We start from the raw sequence: 20,656 nt of genomic DNA, 5'->3' as shown, positions 1-20,656 counted from the left end.
CAAACATATTTTAGAGCTGACAAGAAATTATTTTATAATTTTAATTAACTTCAACTTTTAAACCATTTCTCAAAAGCTGATGTTGAAATACATACTTTAGTGACTGAATATTTCAATCTTCCACACAGTAATTTACCACAAAGAAATGGCAGACATGGCACATCCATTCCTCTTGATGATCTTGTTATATTAATTCAGATAGAGTCATATTTGGTTTCCTTAATTTATTGAGAGGACACAGCAAATCACAGTGATGCATAACTGAAAAATTATAATCCTAAAATAGAGTCATATTATTTTCATGAGACCACAATGAAAATTGATAAACAATGAAATTAATTTTTTAGTCAGATTTTTTTTTGTTGAATTTCCCTATAATTAATTCCCCTCAGTTCTGGGGTAGAAAAGGATGACACAGGAACCTTTTCTTACTCGGTACATAAACAATCTGCTTACATATTTAGGAAACATAGTGGAAAATTACTTGTTGCCATACAAAATATAGATAGTATCAGGACTAAAACAATGCAAACACCAATATCACTTTATGGAGCTGGTCCTTTGGGAATACCTGGGACAATTCTAAATATAACAGATTTATTTTATATATATAAAATATTCATACATACAGTCATGCATGCACCCTCTTTTTCTTTAAGTGTCAAAGGTTCTCCTTAGAGCTTTCCTTTATCCCTTCAAAAAAGATCTAAATTCTGGATATACAACTAAATCTAGGTGAACAAGCTAAGTAATCCATAGTGTGATTGCTTAAGATACTCCTTTAATATTTTATGAGCACTGCCTGAAATCACAGACTTCATTCTGCAATAGATTTTATGTGTATGCTTAAATGACGTATATGAGTAAAGTGAACCATGTCCTCTCACCCTTGCAAGATTAGCACAAATCTCCAATTTTGCAATCCTTATTGTAGACAAATCAAATAAGGGTCTAAACTGCAGCAAGAAAGTTGTGTCATTAAAGGGTTGTAAAGCACTAGAGCAAGTAAAAAAGGGAATGTAACAAAAATCTCCCTATAAGGAGGTTTTAAAAAAATAATTAGGCAAATGCTTGCTAAGAATAACATCAATAGTATAACATCAAACCTACCTTGCAAAAGGAGCCACAGATTAAAAACCTTCACTTCAAATTTGTTTCTTCTTTATTCTATGACAAAGTGCAAAGCCAAATAACAAACCAATCCAAAAGTAAGTCTCCCAGAATTCCAAATCCTTTGTTAACGGTTTAAAAAGTGGCTAAAACCCAAAACTTACTCTTCCTGAACAGTGAAACTGGGATCAACTAAGAGCATTCTCCATCCAACAGTTAATACTATCACTAAGCAACACCAGAACTCTACCTACTGCTATCATGGTGGAGTACATTGGTTTTGAAATATTACAGGAAAATATTAAAGCTAAAAGATGAGCAAATGAAGCCATTGTTCAATACTTTATCCACTGTAAAACCAGGCAGGAATTTATATGACTCTAAAAAGAGACAGTGTAACTCAATCCTAAATTCTGCTCTGCTTAACTGCTTCGCAATGTATCTAACATCTAATTATGTATAATACTGTATCACTGCAACATCTAATATGCACCACATATAATCTGATTTATTCATAGATTTTAAACAGCAGCTGAGTAAATTTGCCACAAAAGCTCCATGCTAATGCTGTAAGGATATAATCTGCAGTGTTCAGTAGGTATGCTAGTGTTTTATTTAAAAGCAACTTAAGTTCCTGCATAAAACTGAATTTACCTACAAAGTATTATGAAACTTCATTTAGTTTTATCAGCAAAACACAGAAGAGGAAGAACCACTGCTCTAATATCTGAAAGGAAAGTACATGAAATAATAGAAATTATATGGCATGGAAGGAGAGAAAAGATGTTTCAAAATCAGAATAAGCAGCTTTAATCTGACATGCTCGGAAAGAGAAACCCAGTGAACTGTCCAAAGACAGTTCTGCAACTAAACAAAGGGAAACCTAGAAACAGCTTCTGGATTCCAAACATGAATCCTATGTAGCTGAGAAGAGCACAACATAGAAGCTCTAAATGAGAACATCTTTCCATTCATAATCCAAAAACTATCAGGATCTACTCTTACTCTGACAAAGTTACTTATTTGTCACTCAAAAACAATCTTTAAACCACTGCACATCAAGGAAGAACATTCTTGATGTGCTCTTGGTCACCCTGTATTTTGTTCCAGTCCCTTGAGCTACTTTGGTAGCTTTACTCAGACTCTGACGGGAGCTCAGAACAGACTGTAGACCAAATTTCCAAGCTCAAAATTCACCCCTGTGGGTATTGGTTGCAATGACAAGCAGAATTTGCCTTTCTGTATCTGCAAGTTATATCTCAGCTTTTCCTTTCATTTAAGGCAATCTCCAGGCTGAAATTGATCCTGTAGTTTAATAACTGCTCCTTATCAGGTGTTTTACTTCAGCTCCCTCATCTGGGTATCTTCTTTGCTATAGAATGTCCCTAGTGGCCAACGACAGTGACACACAACTCTGGACAAACATTCATCCACAGGAACACAGCAATTGAAAAAACTAAATTCATTTGTCTCGTCTAAGCGTGGGACTTCTTGATTCCGACAGAATCAACTGAATTCTGGCAATGCCATTCAGAAAACCATGTATTTAACTGAGGTCAACTTAGAACCTACTTTATAGATTCCGTACTTCTTCTCTTGTATCCTTTGACAACATCAAATATTGTTTCTGAAGTTATATGGCCACAGTTTCTCATCAGAAAGCCTTTCAACATTAAAGAATTGATACATCCCCCCCCCACCAACTCCAGTGATGAATACCTATTCTGAGAGATGCAAATTTGAGAGATTGTTAAGCCTTTACCCAATTCCTCAAACATCCATGGAAGATGTAGTAAAACAGTTTTTTCTAACATTAATCCTTAAAAATAATATGACTGTGAGCAGGCATAATATGAGAATACATGTCACTTGAGTGGGAGGAGCTAAAGACTCTGTCCTCAGTTAGGTTCTATGTAACTTCAGTAAGATCTGTGGCACTGCGTGGCTATTACCAAATGCTGAATCTAGTCTAGAAACCCCAACAATGGAAATGAACCCATAGGGAAGCACATCCTCATTGTGCTTACATTGCAAAACAGTGACACCCACTGGCAGCAACGGTTTAAATACTTTATTGCTGCAGTCTGAATCTACTTAATAAGAGCTGCTAAGTCGTCTCCCTTCTGAAAAACTAATCACAGTACCAACCATGCAAACTTACCTGTTGAGTCAGCACTACTGCCAGAGTTTTCAGAAACTGCATTACTAAGAGCATCTGGAGTAACTGCAACATAACCCTCTGGAGGAAGATCCACTGTATAAATTCTTCTTGAAGACATAACTGTATCATCATTATCTACAAAAAAGAAAATCCAAAGTATCTGGCTCAATATTAGTCTCACTACAGATTTTCTCAAATATTTTCCCAACTACAGCAATAAGTGATCTTGAAAATCCTTACAGAGGGTCAGCTGTGGAACACTGAAATTATCCTATGACCAAGAGAACTGCATCAAATTTTGTAGCATCTACAAATAATCAAATACTCCATGGGTTATTTCTTTACACCAGAAGCAATTTTTTTCTATTGTATCAGGCAAATCTTCTCCCCTATCTTCAAAAGAAGCTTCCACTTACAGTGATATTTTAAGAGAGACTCTAAACATTTTTTTCCCCATTCAGCAAGAGCAGACTATTTCTTTAAGAACTGCTTTACAAAAGGTGGATGGATGGATGGATGGATGGATGGATGGATGGATGGATGGATGGATGGATGGATGGATGGATGGATACAAGCTTATTAGGAAGTGACAGAAGCAACAGGAAAAAAAAATCACAGAACTGTGGTTTGCCCATTTGCACACTGTTTAGTCACAGCCTATACTTCTCTGAAGGATGCAAAGATAAAGGAAGTTTTCAAGTCACACTTGACTATGGCTCAGCAGTGCTTGCCCCAGAGGACTCACCTCCTCATCCTGCTCTACTTCTTTCTGGGAAAGGAGGGGAAGTGCCAAGGGCCAGCTTTTCAACTATTTAATTGCATAGGAAACTATCTGTGTTGATGGCAGCAGTCTGCTTTTCTATGATTTGTTTCCCCTTTGAAAGGTATTTAAAAGTACATACAAGAGCAGCAGTAGAAACCTCATTTGTTCACCGGACAAGAAGTGACAGACACATCTTTGCTCCATTCACACAAAGTCAGACTGTATTTCTGCACAGAGTAGTGACAACAACAGAGATCAACCGCAGTGAGAATAAAGCTTTTCCAGAAAGCCAGGATTTCAGGGTTTCTCCAGATGTGGCAATGTAGTTTTAGATGGCTCAGTGTGGAGTTTTTTTAATTTTGGATTGTTGGGCTTTTTTGGTTGTGTTTGTTGCTGTTTTGTTGAGTTTTCTAACACAGCCATCTCCATAAGTCAGCACAGACACAGCACTAGCCTTCCCTTTTTGGGAGCAATGTGTCTCTTTAAAAGACAGAGCTAGCTGTTAAAATTATATCCAATAAAAACATTTCTGGTAGGTGAACATAATCAACCTCCTTACACCACAAACTTGTCAGAAGATCCCAAATGATCCAAGTTGATCACCGAGGTGCAGCTATGTGCAACTACGGTTGGACTAACTCTTAAATATTTAAAATGGGGTTGCATCTGACAGATCCCTAATGAGAATTACTTCTATATTTCTAATACAGAATTTAACTATGCACTGACATTTCTCAGACCGCCTACTTCAAAAACAAAGTACATTTCTGAACATTCACAGTACTTTTGAAAACACCACTGTTGTTTTCATCATGAGGGAATAAATTTGTTTTGAAAACACATTAGAATAATATAATATTTTTATTGACCTAGCCAGAAAGTTTCCCGTACTGATAATACTTACTAAGAGGGATAATAAAGGGAAAGAAATAAATAACAGAGAAACATGAAGAGCAACTATGCACTTTGAAAAAAATCCATTAAAAATTAACATGGGATAATTCTTCAGCAGATCCTTTACATGCAGATGATGTCAAATCATTGAACTAGCAGTACCTGCACTGACTTTTTTCTCTTCCATCCAGGCTGATTAATGATGAAATGCTAATTAGTGACAGTTAAAAACTATAAGGATGTATAAATGTTTAAGTTGGTCCCTTCTGAAAGACTGCAAGTTTCCCCATTTTCCATTTTTATTTAGGCTTTGTAAAAAAAAGATGATCAGGAAAACACGGAACTTAATTTACAACAGCCTTGAAAAATTCCAATTTTCAAATCATATAAGCAGTAACTATATTGAGATAATAACCTCCCAGACAAAATAGTTACATATAAAAGAATTTGAGGGACCATCTGTAACACACAATCCTACAAGGAAGAACAGTTACAAATCCTTCTGTGGAAATGAATGATGACTCAAGACTATATTTTATTTTACCTCTTTAAATGGGAATCTCCAAATTACATATTTATTCACACCAGCTGCATCTTCAAGAAGCTTGCAAGCTCATAAATCAAGAATTAGTCTTCGTTAATCTTGTGTAAGTGTGTCAAACCAAACTGTTACCATATCTACATCTGGATTTTTGCAGCCTGGAGCCAGAGGCTCCTTGGGCCAAGAAGAGATGGGTTGGTCAAACATAAAGTCAAACACTGCTGCAAAGAAAATGGCTGAGCTTATAAAACTGTGACATAAAAAGGATTTTTGGATAAACAAAAGTAAACGGATATTAGAGATAATAAAGAATCTTTCCCTTTTACTAGCTAAAATTCATTAATCCCATTTCTGAAGTTTTATTTTATGGGAAAAAAAAGCTACAACAACTAAAGGTCATTTACAATGCCCCAAAAAGAGTAAACATTTTTCTTTAAGGATAACCAAGAATACAGAATAAATGTTTTCAAACTATCTATCTTCTATTCATGTTCCCCACACAGAGATCCACAGTATTTAACTCAGTGTGCTGGTTTGTGCACAGAGTAGGGAAAAGCATCTAGACCATGCCATTACCAACAGTACATGCCCAAGCATGTTAGTTGCTTTGCCAGCAATGTTATCTCTTACAATCTTACTACAAACCAGCATCAGATCTTTTTAGAAGGAGCTGAAGGTAAAGCTTTCAGTCTTACAGAATTGTCAACTGCCCAGTCAGTCATCTCAGGAAGCCACTGTTTTTTGTTAAGTTTATCTTTCAGCATCTTTAAACTGTCCCCTACTCATAGCTCAGAATGGTAGCACGTAGCACTAGCACAGTTTCCAGACTGCCTGAACACCAAGCATGCTTAGGCACACCTCAGACACAGACATGGCCAGAGCACATGTTCATAGTCTTGGTCCTTAGCTTGCTGTGAGACTAAACCCTGGAAAGAGACTGAATCACTTTGAGGTTCTGTGCTGGGTTGGCCCCGGTTAGCAGCCCAACACCCAGCCAGATACTCACCCTCTCCTCAGCAGGCTGAGGGTGGGCTGGCTTACAATGGGGTGAACAGGACTGAGATCTCATGAGTCAACAGCAAGGAGATCACAACTACAAGCATCTTTCCTCGCTGGCTCTTTTCACTCCCAACTTCACCTCTATTTCCTCTCGCTGCAGGTTATACCCAGTTCCTTCAGAGAGAAAGAGCAGTACAAGGAGTTGGGGGTAATGTTTTGAAGTCTCTGCTGGTTCCTTCCTTTTCCCCCACAGGGGTTTTCCATGGGCTGCCATCCTTCAGGAACATTTACTCAAAAACAGAGTAGCTTCTCCTCCTCTGACCCTAGCATTTCCACTGTTGCCACTCCTTTTAGTTCCTTCCTGTCTTGGGATTGTTTTCTCATTTCTTAAAGAAGTGTCCCTTAGGGTGCCCCAGCCTCAGCTGTGGGCTCAGTTGTGCCCTGCAGTGGGTGGGCTGGAACTGGCTGTGTGCAGCACAGGGCATCCCTGGCCTCCCCTCACAGAAGTCCTACAGAGACTGGACACCAGGACCCTGTAAAGTTTTTCAATCAAGACAAAAACATTGTCTCACTTGTGAAGTGCTTCTCTGCAACTCAAAGCTTTGATAACTCACCCAAGTTTAAGCTCCCGTATGACAGAAGTCATAAGAGCAAACAGAGAACCCAAGTCAAGCTAGAAAATCCTGCAGTTCCCCCTCCCCCCCAAACAATTTTAAGTTAGCCTAATCTTACCAAGATTGTGATCTTTTCCACAAAATTACCTCTTGGAAACACCCAGTCATCACTTTTCCAAACAGATGGAAAGAGTTCATCCCCCAAAATAGGTCTTTATAGAAAAGCACAGTGTCCTAGTTCTGGCCAGGACAGTTAATTATTTTTTACAGCAGCCAGGTGCAGTGGCACGTGCCTGTATTCACAAGCTGCTGGGTAGGATGAGCCCACCTGAGTACTTGATCCAGGAGCTCTGGGCTGCTCTGAGCTGTGCCCAGAGGACATAGCCAACACACCAGGTTACTCAGTATCACCTCAGGTCACTTCCAGGGGCTGGGGAAAGGGGACTCCTGCTTCCAAGAAAGGTGATCCTTTCCAGTCACAGGAAATGCCTGTCAGGCAGAAGAGCTGTTTGCTATTGTTTTTCAGTGTCCTGGGCTGGGGTGAACATTTTGCCTGTCAATTACCCTCTCTCTGTACATTATTGTTATTAGCATTGTTGCTATTACTGTTTGTTTTCTTACTTCATTGTTGTTTCCAGTAAAATTCTTATTTTCACCAATGATCTCTGCCTTTTGTCTCTCAGTGGAGGAGAGGGGAGCAGCTGATGATTTTCTTTTTAGTGGGAGTACAAAATTTGGGAGTACCATTCCTAAACCATCCTACATAGGAAATGAGGAATTGATGCTGAATCAAATACGAGGTCTGAGTAGTTCAGTGTCATACTCTCTACAAAAGTCATTATTGGTAGTAGACATTTCCTGTACCGTGTTACAGTAGATATGACCAAGACAAAAATAAGGCTTGAATGAGGTCTGTTATTTCCCTTAAAAATTTTGCATTAAAGTATGATTTTACTTAGTATGTCAGCTAGAATATGACCCTGTTATAGCTATTCCTCATTTTTATTGCATAAAAGTGACACTGTGACCCCAAAACTCTGACAATTTCCAAGGAACATATACACCTTGTTATCCGTACACAATAACTTTCCCCTTCACTGACTAGAAAGAAGAGAATCTCTAAAGACAGGACTCAAATCCTGGGCAAGAGTCGTCTCCTTCAAAAAGCTTCATAAATTGAAGTGTACCAAAGGTGGTATCAGTGACTACCTTGAGTGTCCTCCTGAACTGTGGTACAGAAAAATAAATACTTTTCCTGTTGATCAATGTGAGCGCATCAAAATATCCTTCAATGGCATGAACAAATCCAGTGAATCTAAATACCTACCCATTTCTCAATGCATACTCATTTTTGTTCAGACAATATCCAAGTTCCTGGACATCAAGCTATTTCAGTCTATAAGGTACAATAAAGTAACCTCAGGGACCTCAGGGACATGAGGTGCTACATTATATACAAACAACCTCAGGTCCCAGGCTGACTTAGCGCAGCCTTGTCTTCCAGTCTCACACACACTGGAGTGCTTTACACAAAGACAGAAGCTTTTAGTCTCCTGTGCAATTGGAAAGTATGGTCCTTTTCCTTGGAGGGTGGAACTCCTACTGCTTGACCGCAGTTTTCAATAGTATTCTCTCCCTCAATACTAGAGAAATCACACTGGGTGGAAAACAAACAAACAAAAAACCATAAATGCTACTAGTCACTCCAGACTCGACCTCATTATCCTTACTAAATTGGAATAAACAAGGGCAGTCACTCACACTACTTCTTGGCAGAAGATGAGATATATATTCCTTACAAAGATTCTCTATATTTTTCTAAATACAAAAAAAACAATTTCTGAATGACTTTTAGATAGCCAGTTTTCTCAAATACACTGTTATTAATGCCATATATTCTATTAGCACCAATACATGTAACAGAATGCTGAACAAACTTTTTCTTCTGCAAGGTTCAGAGTTGTGAAATTTTATAAGTCTGAAGATGTCTGCTATTCCTTATGGAAGGACAAATTCCCCTATTTGCCAAGTAAAACATCAAAGTTAAAAGTTCTATTCTAAATTGCACAATTACATACATTTAAACAATAAAGTGATAAAAGCCTTTTAATTAAAGAGGTACATGTTGTCCTCTGGCTCAGAGAACCCTTAAGCAGCACCCATTGGAGAACGTTGTGGGAAAGTAGTACAATACACTTATTCCAATCCTCTTTTTTATAATCGTGATGGTCACAACATTGTGCAGACAGCAGTACTGAATTTTTTGATTGACCCTAATTTCTGATACTTTATTCAGTTATGTTTACACAAAACCAAGTCTACTATCCTTTGATATTCAAGCAAAGCATGTTTTCACTTAGTTCCCAGGCTGTTATTTTTTAGAGTCCTAGCCATATTACAGACAACTGCTCCCAATTCTTAAGGTGTATACCACTTGCACACGGCAGCATGTTGAAATTCAAGCTAGTTAAAAACTACTTCCCTTCTGACACTCCACACTCCCAAAAGTTCTTCAGTTTATCAAAAAGAGAAAGTGTAGATTACAGAAGATACTAGACTAGAGCACTGAAAGAAGAAAATGAAATGAGAATCCTCAGAAGTACTTCCTCATCATGGTGTCTTCTTTCCACTTGTCAAAAAGCATAAACTTCAAAAGGAAACTGAGGTCAATAAGACATTTTACAAGGCCCAAACTTGGGATGGGAAATGAACAAAAAGCAAGCAAGCAAAGAACAAGCAAGCTCACATTTATTTCCCTCACAACCTCCCACATGTCTACTAACTTTTAAATTTAGTTTATTTTTTAGACACGTAGAAAGGCTCTATTATAGCTCATTTTATTGGAGACAGCACTTACCATTATAACTCAGCTTCAGTCTCACTACATTAGAGGTGTCAGACATTTTTTGTCACAGAGAAAAAACTGATTAAGTACAAATCCTTCTTACTCTTGTTCTCACTCATGATTTGGGGAAGATGCTTTTGCTTTTTACCTATGAACCATTCAAATATCTACATTTCCTTGGAAAAAATAATGAAAGCTAAGCATAAAACAAAGTGAGACTGAAGCATGGAAAAACCATGTCAAGGAAAATAAGAAACAGAACACTTTCAGACATGAATCTGACTACAAGCAGATGGTGGAATTAAAATTTTGCTGCTTTCTGTTTTCTGAAAGTTGAATATAGGAGGTAACGATGAAACAAACTATACAGCTAAATGGTATATGTGTCCCATATATGCCCTGGTACATGACTATATGCAATACTTTGATTAGATGTTTAAGATTTCTAGCTGTATAAGCAGGAACATAAAGCTATCTTAATGTTATGCTAGTATGCAGCTCAATTACTTCTCCTGCTGAAGATCATATTTGTTCAACACATTTCTCAAAAGCCAAATATATCCCTGTTAATAAATCCTTTAAAAAAAAAATGCAACAACATTGAATTTAAAAAGCCATGCCTAAGTTGCAATTATTTAATTATCCTCACTGATGAAGTGATTATGTCATTACTGGAACGTACCTGAATCAAGACCAGAAAATAAATACATGTGCTCATAAGAGTAAAAGCAAAATTTAATGTTTTAAACAAAATTTAAAGTTTTAAAGCTTTTGCCCCTCTAAACTCACATCTTCTATTCTATAGCCTAGAACTTATTGGTAACAGTCCCTTCTCATTTGTGTAAAAAACAATGCGAAGCACAAAATATTATAGAAAAGTTATTTGCTCAGAACATAGTTCAGTACTAAGATCACATTATATAAGCATTTCCATTTTTCAAATTGTTAGAAGGTAGAGTTGATAGGAAACACAAGTAGAAAGTAAGCTTGTGCAACAGCAGAAAATATGGGATTTCACTCTGCATAACTATGATTTTGACAATAGCAGCGCAAGCGATAAACTCCCCAGTGTAAACTGGAGCAGGAGTGGTGTCTCACACAACCCGTTCTGTCACCAATGCACTGAAGATCATTTCAAACAAGGAGGCAAGGCAGGCAGCAGGAATGCTAACACACAATTATTATGCTGGAGTTCAATTCAATTTAGTACTATCAGCCATCTCTAGGTGAACCAAGGGTATTTTATCAAGTTCTTAAACAAGCCATTTTTCTGTTTCCTTTACCAAGATAATTAGTTTTCCTGCAGTTGACTAGTTTAGGTTTAGAGTTTGTTAACACTCAGAACTAAAGCTGGCATATTCTCCTCTGTGTAGGCAACTGCTACACTGTTAGATGAGCTACTGACAGAGCTCAGTTAGTAGCTCACAGAAGCCTCATAGAGTCCAGCAGCTCTCCCAATGACAGCTAAGCTGCTTGCAATGAGCATATAGAAGAGGAGGAGGAGTTAACATATATAAATAAGAACACTGGAAAAGGAAGGAATCTGTCAATCAGCAGCAAACAACCCCTCTAAAACCCAGAAAAAAACCATTGCTATAGATTTGAACAACAAGAGAACTGTTTCTGTCACAAACAGAAGTTACAGATATTATAGAGCCCACTCAGTCTGAACAAAGAGAAGGCGGTTTTTTGTTTGTTTGTGGGATTTGGAATGGTTGGGGTTTTTTAGGCTGGCTTTTGGAATTTTTTCCCCTTCTCTCCTAAACCCCACATTTCTACGTTCCCCTAAAACACATAGCTAAAACTGGCTGGGCACCATTTTTACCACAGCCACCAGGGGCTGGTATCTTCAGTCAAATACTCTGCTCCTGGATACATGCGTCCCATTTGCACAGCATAACAGCACTGTAACATACCATGCAATGAGAGAATTTTTAAACCCTTGAGAAAAGGCTATAAGAGTGTGTGACAACACTTTATTGTATAGTAAGTATAATCTCCATTGCTCCTTAGCTTATTCACAATAGACAGCCTTTCAAAGTAATTAACTAAAGCAAAGCTGAATTGTTTAACAAGACTCTAAAGTTGTTTATTGCATTAAGTACTGCTAGAATTTAATTTCTCAACCATAAGCACTTCATCAATTTGATCAACTAAAAGGCAGGGCAGCTCATGCATATTTTTAGACAAGTTTTGTCTTCTAGGCATTTCTGTCACTAGCTCAAGTTTTCTACAGTAAAACAGCTGCAGAAAGACAGCCATGTATGAGAAAGGACACAGTCCTGGTGTCCTAGTGATGATTTAAATGCAGTGCACTGTTAGCATCAATAACTTCAGTGGAACAAATAAGGAGAACACAAAATAATCACAGAGCTGTGATTATTTTTACATGAATTCCTCATATAGGATAACAGGGCTGGGAAAGGTCACATTTGATAAGACATGCACATTTTTATTTAATGAATAGGTAGTAAATTGTGTTTTGTCCATTTATATAGCATAACATGGATTCCAGCTTTTTTAGAAAATTAAAACCTATTACTAGCAACAGTTTAGTAACATTCCTCACTATTTCTTACTTAAATAAATGAAGGAGAGGAAAAGTTTAACTAAGTTATCTTCACAAGATCCAAAACTCTGGCTAGGCTCTCTGAATTTCAAATTCCCTTTTCAGAATAAGGGAAAAAGCAAAAATCAAGAGTGGCAAAGCACGATTTATACTGACATATATTTAACTTGAATGCAATTATCCTTCTTCAGCAACTCTGAAATTTTCATTTTTATAAGGAAGATGCTAAATACTGATCAGTAAATTCCAACTCTTATAAAAAGTAGTTATAATTCTGACCAAGAAAAAGGTCAAGGAGGCCATTTCCTTGTCCTAGGAAAGGCCGAGGGAGCTGGGCCTGTTAGCCTCAAGAAAAGATGACTGAGATGGGACCTCATCAATGTGTGTAAGTATCTAAAGCATGGGGGTGTCAAGAGAACATTTCCAGGCTCTTCTTGGCTGTGCAAAGCAATAGGAAAAGAAGCAATGGGCAGAAACTGATGCACAGGAAGTTCCACCTGAAGATGAGGAAGAACTTCTTTACTCTGTGGGTGACTGAGCACTGGAACAGACTGCCCAGAAAAGCTGTGAAATCTTCTGTGCCATGTGCTCTAAGATGACCCTGCTTGAGCAGGGAGGCTGGACCAGATGATCCACTGTGGTTCCTTCCAACCTGACCCATTCTGTGATTCTGTGAAAACCAATTCTACAATTAGAAAATCTCTAGTTAGAGGCATGCATGCCACTTTTGAATATATACTAAAAAGCTAATAGAAATAATTACTGAGGTTTTAAAATATCAACAAAAAAGTAAAGAAATCACAGAACTGCATACCTCACAAGAAACATTTTTCACTGTATTAATCTGGTTGCAAGTAGATCTGGCCCTAACAAAGGTCTAAAACTAAAAAATCCAATTCTCGGGAAAGAATTTAGCCAACAACCATAACCACGTGAGCAATTTATATTTTGAAATGCTCAGTCTTTTGCCAGTTCCTTTTTTTCTGTGATACAGCAAGTTCTAAGGCATTTTTAAGATTCACAAAACATCCTTTGTTTAGGGAAGATTTTTCTTATTATAGGAGCTTTCAACTCTCCATTTGCTCTCTTTTAATGCTTTGCCTTCCACAAGAATCAGGTTCACTACCTGTGTGGAACTTTAAAATGGTTTAAGGTAATAAAGATGGTAATCTAGACCCTCATTAATTTTATGCTTTTATTACATCTTTCAAAATTAAGAACTTACAGCTCTTGCTATGGATGAATGAAGTTCCTCAAGAGGAGAAATATTTAGAAAGTCTTTTTTAATTGTTCTGGGGGATAGGAATCCCTACTTTGGTTACATTATTTTCTTACTAAGTATTTTGGTACAAAAAAGAAAAAAGCCTGATTTAGGACAACTATAATCCAAAGGGAAGGTATATCTTAATATCTATGCCCTAGAACTAAAATTCTGCACACAGGCATGTGCTTTGGTTTGGTTTGTCATTTGGTTGGTAGGCTTTTTGGTTGGCTGTTTTTGTTGGGGTTTTCTTTGGGCAGGGGGTGGGGGGGGGTGTTGCAGTTTTTGGGGAATTTTTTGTATGTGTGTGTGGTTTTTTTGTTTTGGTTAGTTTGTTTTTTAAAAATCCAAAATTTCTCTTTTCATGTAAAAAGATATGACTACTCTTCTTCTTTGGGGTCTAGAAGAAGGATGATACCTCTACAAGTTTTCTCCATGCCTAATGGAACTACCACCTTCCCGAAGAAAACACAAATACCATTCAAAAGGCCTCTCTACAGTTACAAAGGACAGTATCCCTCAGAATTTGCCTTCCACCTCCAGTTATTCCTGGTCTTATTGAAAGCTTTGGTTCCAGAACTATGGGAGGAGCTTTATGTGATAACCCTTTCTGATACCAAATTATTAATTATCCAAAATACAATAAGAACAAATCATTAACATAGTTACTGCTGTTCCATCTTCTGAAGCATCTGAACTTCAATCTGGTCTCAAAAAAGGCATGTAAATGCAAATATTTACAGGCTATAAAAGTATGATCTTAAAAGCCTGCATCTGGAAGGACAATAGAGACATGGCCATAAAATTTCAAGGCAGTGCTACAAACTGCATTCCAAAAAAGATCAGAATCGCACAGGTGGAAGGTGGTGACAGTTTAGCTTAGACAAATTGGTTATGATATTTTCACAATCTGAGAGTAACTGTTAAAGGCAAATAAGGGCACTGTGTTGAGTTTTACAGTAAAATCTGTTATTTAATGCTAGAAAATACTTAAGACTAAGTCAGTTTACTTTAAAAGAAGTCCTCAACTTTTTATTGATACTAGATCATTTTTAGTAGCATTTTGTAGGACTGCAATAATAAATTTTCAAACTAGGAAAGAGTATCTACAAAAAGCCAAATTCCTTATTTTCCACTGTTTCTTCCAATTAGTCATCTTTGACTACTGCTACTTAAATCATCAGCTGTCTTGTAGTTATCTGCATAATCTTTGGTCTGTAAGTTAGAAGTAATTTAAAACAGTTTATGATCAAAAAATTCAATCAATGCTTTTATGTTTTGCTTTCACCAAGGCCACAGAGTTTATAGCTTAAACCTTCTACCTATCTTTAAACATGTACTTTCAGTGTTCAATGCTATAAAATCACGACATCTAAATGCAAGAGTTTGTTAAATTTAAATAAAATCACAACCAGAAAAGAATGGTTGTGTGTTGGTTTCCCAGATGGGTAATTGATTTCTTTTTTTCTTATGAGTTTATCACTTCAAGGCTTTTTTTTTTTTTAAGTACTTATATGTGGAACTTGAAACAAGGCAGAACCCTTTCTGTACTGGAGGCATTTGCATGCCTCCAACAGATAACAAACTTAGTTATAGTTTGCTGTTAATTTAAAAAACAACCTTGTTGCTTTGCTGTGAAAATCCTAAATATAAACCTGTTCTTTTTACTCCTTGTTTCTTATCCCATAAGCTATATTTTCACTGTATTTATTAGGATTCTTTATAAAAAGCCTTTCTTTCATTATCTTGAAGAATATTGCAATAGGAATCAGGGATTAACAATGCCGAGGAGTTATAAATCATAAGGTAAAATAAATTCTCCCCCTCACCCCTCCCATTTCAGTGGTAGTTTTGCCCTAATTTATAAGGAATGGTATATATTCACTACAAAGAAAAACAGTTTTAGCTTAAGAAATTACTCCATAGTTGGGAATAATTAGCACACCATTATCATAGAGCAAATAAATAGCCTGTTCTGTATTTTGAAAGGACCATTATTTACCAATGCTATCACATATTATTGTACAGAATAAGTTTACTGCTTTATCAAGCTTTTGAAAATATGCTGTTCATTACTGACTTACTCAAAAGAAGCACCAGAAGTACTAATCTTGAAAACCAAATCGAGTATAAAACACAGAACTACAGAAGTTGAAACTTCCATGCAACCTTGTATTACAGTAATAGTGTGCTGGCTTCAGCTGGGTTAGAGTTAATTTTCCTCCCAGGGGCCGGTACAGGGCTGTGTTCTGGATTTGTGCTGAACACAGGGCTGATAATACAGAGATGTTTTTGTTATTGCTGAGCAGGGCTTGCACAGAGCCAAGGCCTTTCCTCCTTTTTGTACTGCCACACTGGTGAGGAACTTGGGGGTGAGTGGAAGGAGACAGAGCTGGGACAAGTGACCCAACTGACCAGAGAGATATTTCAGACCAAGTGATGCACACACTGACACAAAGACTTGAGATACTGGCTTGACCTCAGACCTGCCTTGTCACTATTAACTTGCCTGGTGTCACTGGACTGTTGGTTGAACCTTCTGCTTCTTTGCCAGGCACTGTGGGACTGCTTCCACAGTGATGACACAGCTCCTGTGCCTACTGTGTCCCAGCCAGCCTTCTTTCACCTTCCCTTTGCTGCTCTCCCAGACACATCTGAGCTCTGTCAGGCATCCTGCCACATTTGCTTCATTCTCTGCATGTCATAATAAACCATTCTTGTGCTTTGAGAGGTTATTCTTGAACCAGCTCTTCAGAGCTCCTTTGCAATTCAGATTAATCCTCTCATTAATCCTACCAAGCAGATCCCTGAACAAGACAAACATCTGTTATTATGTAGCACACAATTCTAACCCTACTAATCATTCTGCTCACTTCTGGACATTATTCTCCTGCCCCAGACCACATCTACAACCAGTTCCTCCCTGTGAGCAAGTAAGGATCTCCCCCAGTGCAACCCTTTTGTTTTATGCTCTGTGGAACATACCCTTCTATTTCAAGCCAGTTAAACAGCCTTCTAGTTATGACAAAATCTGGTTTTAGATGAATACAAAGCAGTTCACATTCATTCTATACTTGTGCAGAGCCTTTTACCCACAAGTAATACTACAGCTGCCTCATTTTCCAGCTCCATCTTTTGGCATGCCCTACAACTTAGTTGAGAAAAAAAGGACTTTTACTTACCTGTTCAAATATTCATGTGCCATGTTCACTGCATAAACACACACAACATAATGCTCTTTTCCAAGGGACTAATATAGTTTCTGAATTAAAATTTGCCTTCCTTTGGATCTGCCCTCCCCATGGGGTTTCTGTTGCAGCATGAGGGCAGGGTCATGTATTCCCACTGCATCTCTAACAGCTGAGCAGAGCTATACCAGTAGAAGTCATTTTATCACTATTTAAGAGACATTATATCAAAGACAGTTACAGCTTACACTGAACTTTCATATTTGCTTTTGCTAAATGCTGCATCCAAGCATATACACCAAGACTATTTCTTGACTTTCACAGGACCTCAAGTGTTCCAGATATTAAGTACCACTAACCCTAGTACTCAAATTCATCCGTTGGTATCAATAAATGAAAAAAACGACACACTATACTGTTCTGAAATAAAGCAGCTATATTTAAAAGCATATTATCAGAAAAATGACAACACAGTCTCACCTTGAAATGATTCGCAGGGTGTATTAGTTGATGTGCTAGCATCTGCTGATGAAATCTGAACATTATCCAAATTCTTTTCTTTAGATTTTGAGCCAAGATTTTCAAGAACCACCTCCTCTTCTCTACTTGAAGTCTGAACAAGAGATGATGAAGTTTCACCATAGAGTCGTTTCAGTAATTTCGCCAAGAACACTGCAGGGTAAGAAAACTTTTTTTAATATGAAGAAATGCAGTGTTTTAAAAATACTTTCAGACTTCAGAAACCCCAACAACTAATTGATATGAGACAGTTTCTCTCATGTTTCATGGAAGCCTGTTTTGAGTAGCCTCTACCTCTCACAGGTGAAACAGAATATAAACATATTTAAGTTCAAAACTTGAATCAGAAAAACAGCTTTAAAACACCACAGTTCACTAGCAAGGTTACATGTACAGTCTTCTATTTGACTACATTTTGGCAATAAACTAACAGTACATTTACAGACTAAACACACATTAGTTTTTAAAACTAGAATCTTTCTATGCAAGTGTCATAAGGCTGCTCAAAATGCAGGTCTCTTCTGGCACAGAGGCACCGCGATTGAATTACTCATTAAAATCAGTAAGCTACAATGATTTAATCACACAGAAAAACCAAAAGCAGACAGCAGCAGAAACACATGGTAACCAGTTATTTCTACAGAATTATCAGTATTCTTATACGCCTCTTCTTCTTATGGGCCCATTTCTGACGACACTGACAATCTGCTGTGAGTTAGTCTAATGCAAGTATCATTTGATTAAAGAAACATATGCAAATAATTTACTCATTAACAAAGCCATTACCTTGGAATATATATGTGTACACTTCAATAACTTAAAAAGACATACTAAAGTATTACTAAAAGTTTTTATCTATTGCAAAGCAACATCTTTAGTTTCATGAATTCTGTGTGGTCAAGGGGATACGGGGGTATGTGGGGGTGGGGAAAAAGACACCAGGAGAAAAATGTTATCTAAACTGCAGCCTCAGATTTAATATAAATTCTGTGGACGCTACACAAGCAACCTGCTGCAGATTCATAATAAAATAATTCTGCCAAGAGAAAATAACTTAAATTGTAAGAAGAATGCATCCCAATGAAGCTTAGCAGAAAAACATTTTATCGTCACATAACTTGACAATAAATTACTTCACAACTGAAAAAAACCCTTCATCCTTGAACCACCAGTCCTTGACAGACAAACTACCTCCAGTTGACCTTGGCAACTATGTTTTCTCATGTAAATGCTTAACTATATGAGCTTTGCTATGGGCTACGTTTAGTTTCCAGATAGACAGACATGAACAAGTGACTAGGCATTTTCGTAAGATTCCCTTGCCAGGTTAGTCTACAGCCAGAAAAACAAAAATCCATGATTAGTCTCCTCTGCTAAAGAAAGCAGACGGAAATAACCAGTGTAATGAGACAAAGTTAACTGCCTTTAGCAGATCTCTGACTCTTAAGCAAGTTATCCAAGAGGTTTATCCTGAATCATTTTCCCAAGTGCTGCTACTAACACTACAGCATTTTATTAAATTACATTACAGCCATTACTAAATGTCATGGTTTAATGCCAAGAGGGAGCCCAGCTGCTTGCTCACTTTCCCCCACGTGGAATGGGGGAAAGAACAGAAAGATAGGATTGAGACCATTCACAAGCTGACGTAAAGACAGTTTAATAGGTAAAGCAAAAGTCATGCACACAAGCAAAGCATGGAATTCATTCATCACTTCCCATGGGCAGGCAATGTTCAGTCATCCCCAGGAAAGCAGGGCTCCATCACATTCAATGCTTACTTAGGAAGACAAACGTGTCCCACTTCCTCCTTCTCCCACTCTGTATGCTGAGTATGACACCATATGGTGTGGGATACCCCTTGGGTCATCTGGGGTGAGTTGTCCCAGCTCTGTCTCCTCCCAATTCCTTGTACACTCCCAGCCTCCTCACTGGTGGGGTGGGGTGAGGAGCAGAAAAGACCTTGACTCCATGTAAGCACTGCTCAACAATAACAAAAAGATGCCTGAGTCATCAACACTATTTTCACCACAAATATAGAAAACACATCACCACAGGAGCTGTTATGAAGAAAATTAACTCTAGCACATCCACAACCAGTACGCACATTAACATTCAAGCACTTGTACTGAGGGAACTGTTCTTCCAAAGCAAATGATCATTGACATACTGATAAATCTAGATATACAAATACATCTCCAAATCTGCTGAGAAGAGCAGCCTCCTCATAACTACACTGTCTTTTATGCTCCTCACCTTGAAATGTGATTTCCCTAGTCATCTCTCCCCCCCAAATTACATCACCTTTTCCTTTCCATTTTTAAAATTGAGGGACTATATTCATACACACAACAGCATTACTTCAGAAAGCAAGATGAGACCTGCTGTGATACATTCATTCCTTCTAATTCCCATGGAAGCTCTCCCCATCTTTAATACTTTTGCTTGAGAAAGCAAGCTGATAGAATGCCTCCCTTGGAGAGTATAAATACTGAGGAGGTTATTCTTTGATAAAACTCTCTTTTGCTCAGAAAGAAGTATCAAGATCAGGAGCAGTGATAAATTCACCAAAACAACATCCACTTGTCTGGAGTTTTCAGCAGACACTGGAAGAAGCAGCAAGGTGTGGAGTGAGGGAGCTCTTTACTGCCTGCAAAGTTTTCACATCTGTGTCAGAGCATCTCAGCACTGACACAGGTCATCATCTCTTAAGATTACTAGCAATTTCCAATATCTGTAACAAAACAGAAGTGACAAGTGCTGACACACAGACATTACAAGGTCCTCATTTGAAACCTGATGCATTTCAAGCCTTCTGAAGACAGCAGGAAGCAATGAACCCCAGCAGTTCACCTAACTCAGGTGAATGAAGAATCACAGAATCAGGTGAGTTGGAAGGACCTCACAAGGATCACTGAGTCCAACTCCTGTCTCTGAACAGCACCATCCTCAAGAGTCAAATCACGTGCCCAAGAGCTTTGTTTAAACGATTCTTGAGCTCTGTCAGGCTTGGTGCAGTAACCACTTCCCTGGGGAGCCTGTTCCAGTGCCCAACTAACCTCTGAATGAAGATATCCTTTTCCTGATATTCAACCTAAACCTCCCCTGACACAGCTTCAGGCCATTCCCTTCAGTCCTGTCACTGGTGACCACAGAGAAGAGATCAGGGTCTGTCCCTCCTCTTCCCCTCAC

At 37.9% G+C, this 20,656-nt stretch overlaps 1 protein-coding gene across 2 annotated transcripts in view; it reads right to left on the bottom strand.

Moving 5' to 3' along the window:
• Nucleotides 1-20,656, bottom strand: part of ERICH1 (glutamate rich 1) — a 131,642-nt gene that overhangs the window by 98,514 nt on the left and 12,472 nt on the right. For both annotated transcript variants that reach the window (XM_050972303.1, XM_018925615.3), the window contains exons 2-3: nt 17,426-17,617; nt 3,272-3,406 (exon numbers count right to left, since the gene is read on the bottom strand). In XM_050972303.1, the coding sequence (XP_050828260.1) occupies nt 3,272-3,406; nt 17,426-17,617 (327 nt within the window). The remainder of the gene's footprint in view (nt 1-3,271; nt 3,407-17,425; nt 17,618-20,656) is intronic.

This window comes from Serinus canaria, chromosome 3 (genome assembly GCF_022539315.1).
Source record: "Serinus canaria isolate serCan28SL12 chromosome 3, serCan2020, whole genome shotgun sequence".
Classification (NCBI taxonomy): Eukaryota; Metazoa; Chordata; class Aves; order Passeriformes; family Fringillidae; genus Serinus; species Serinus canaria.
Note: the sequence above shows the minus strand (reverse complement) of the source record. Positions and strands in the feature narration are given on the sequence as shown.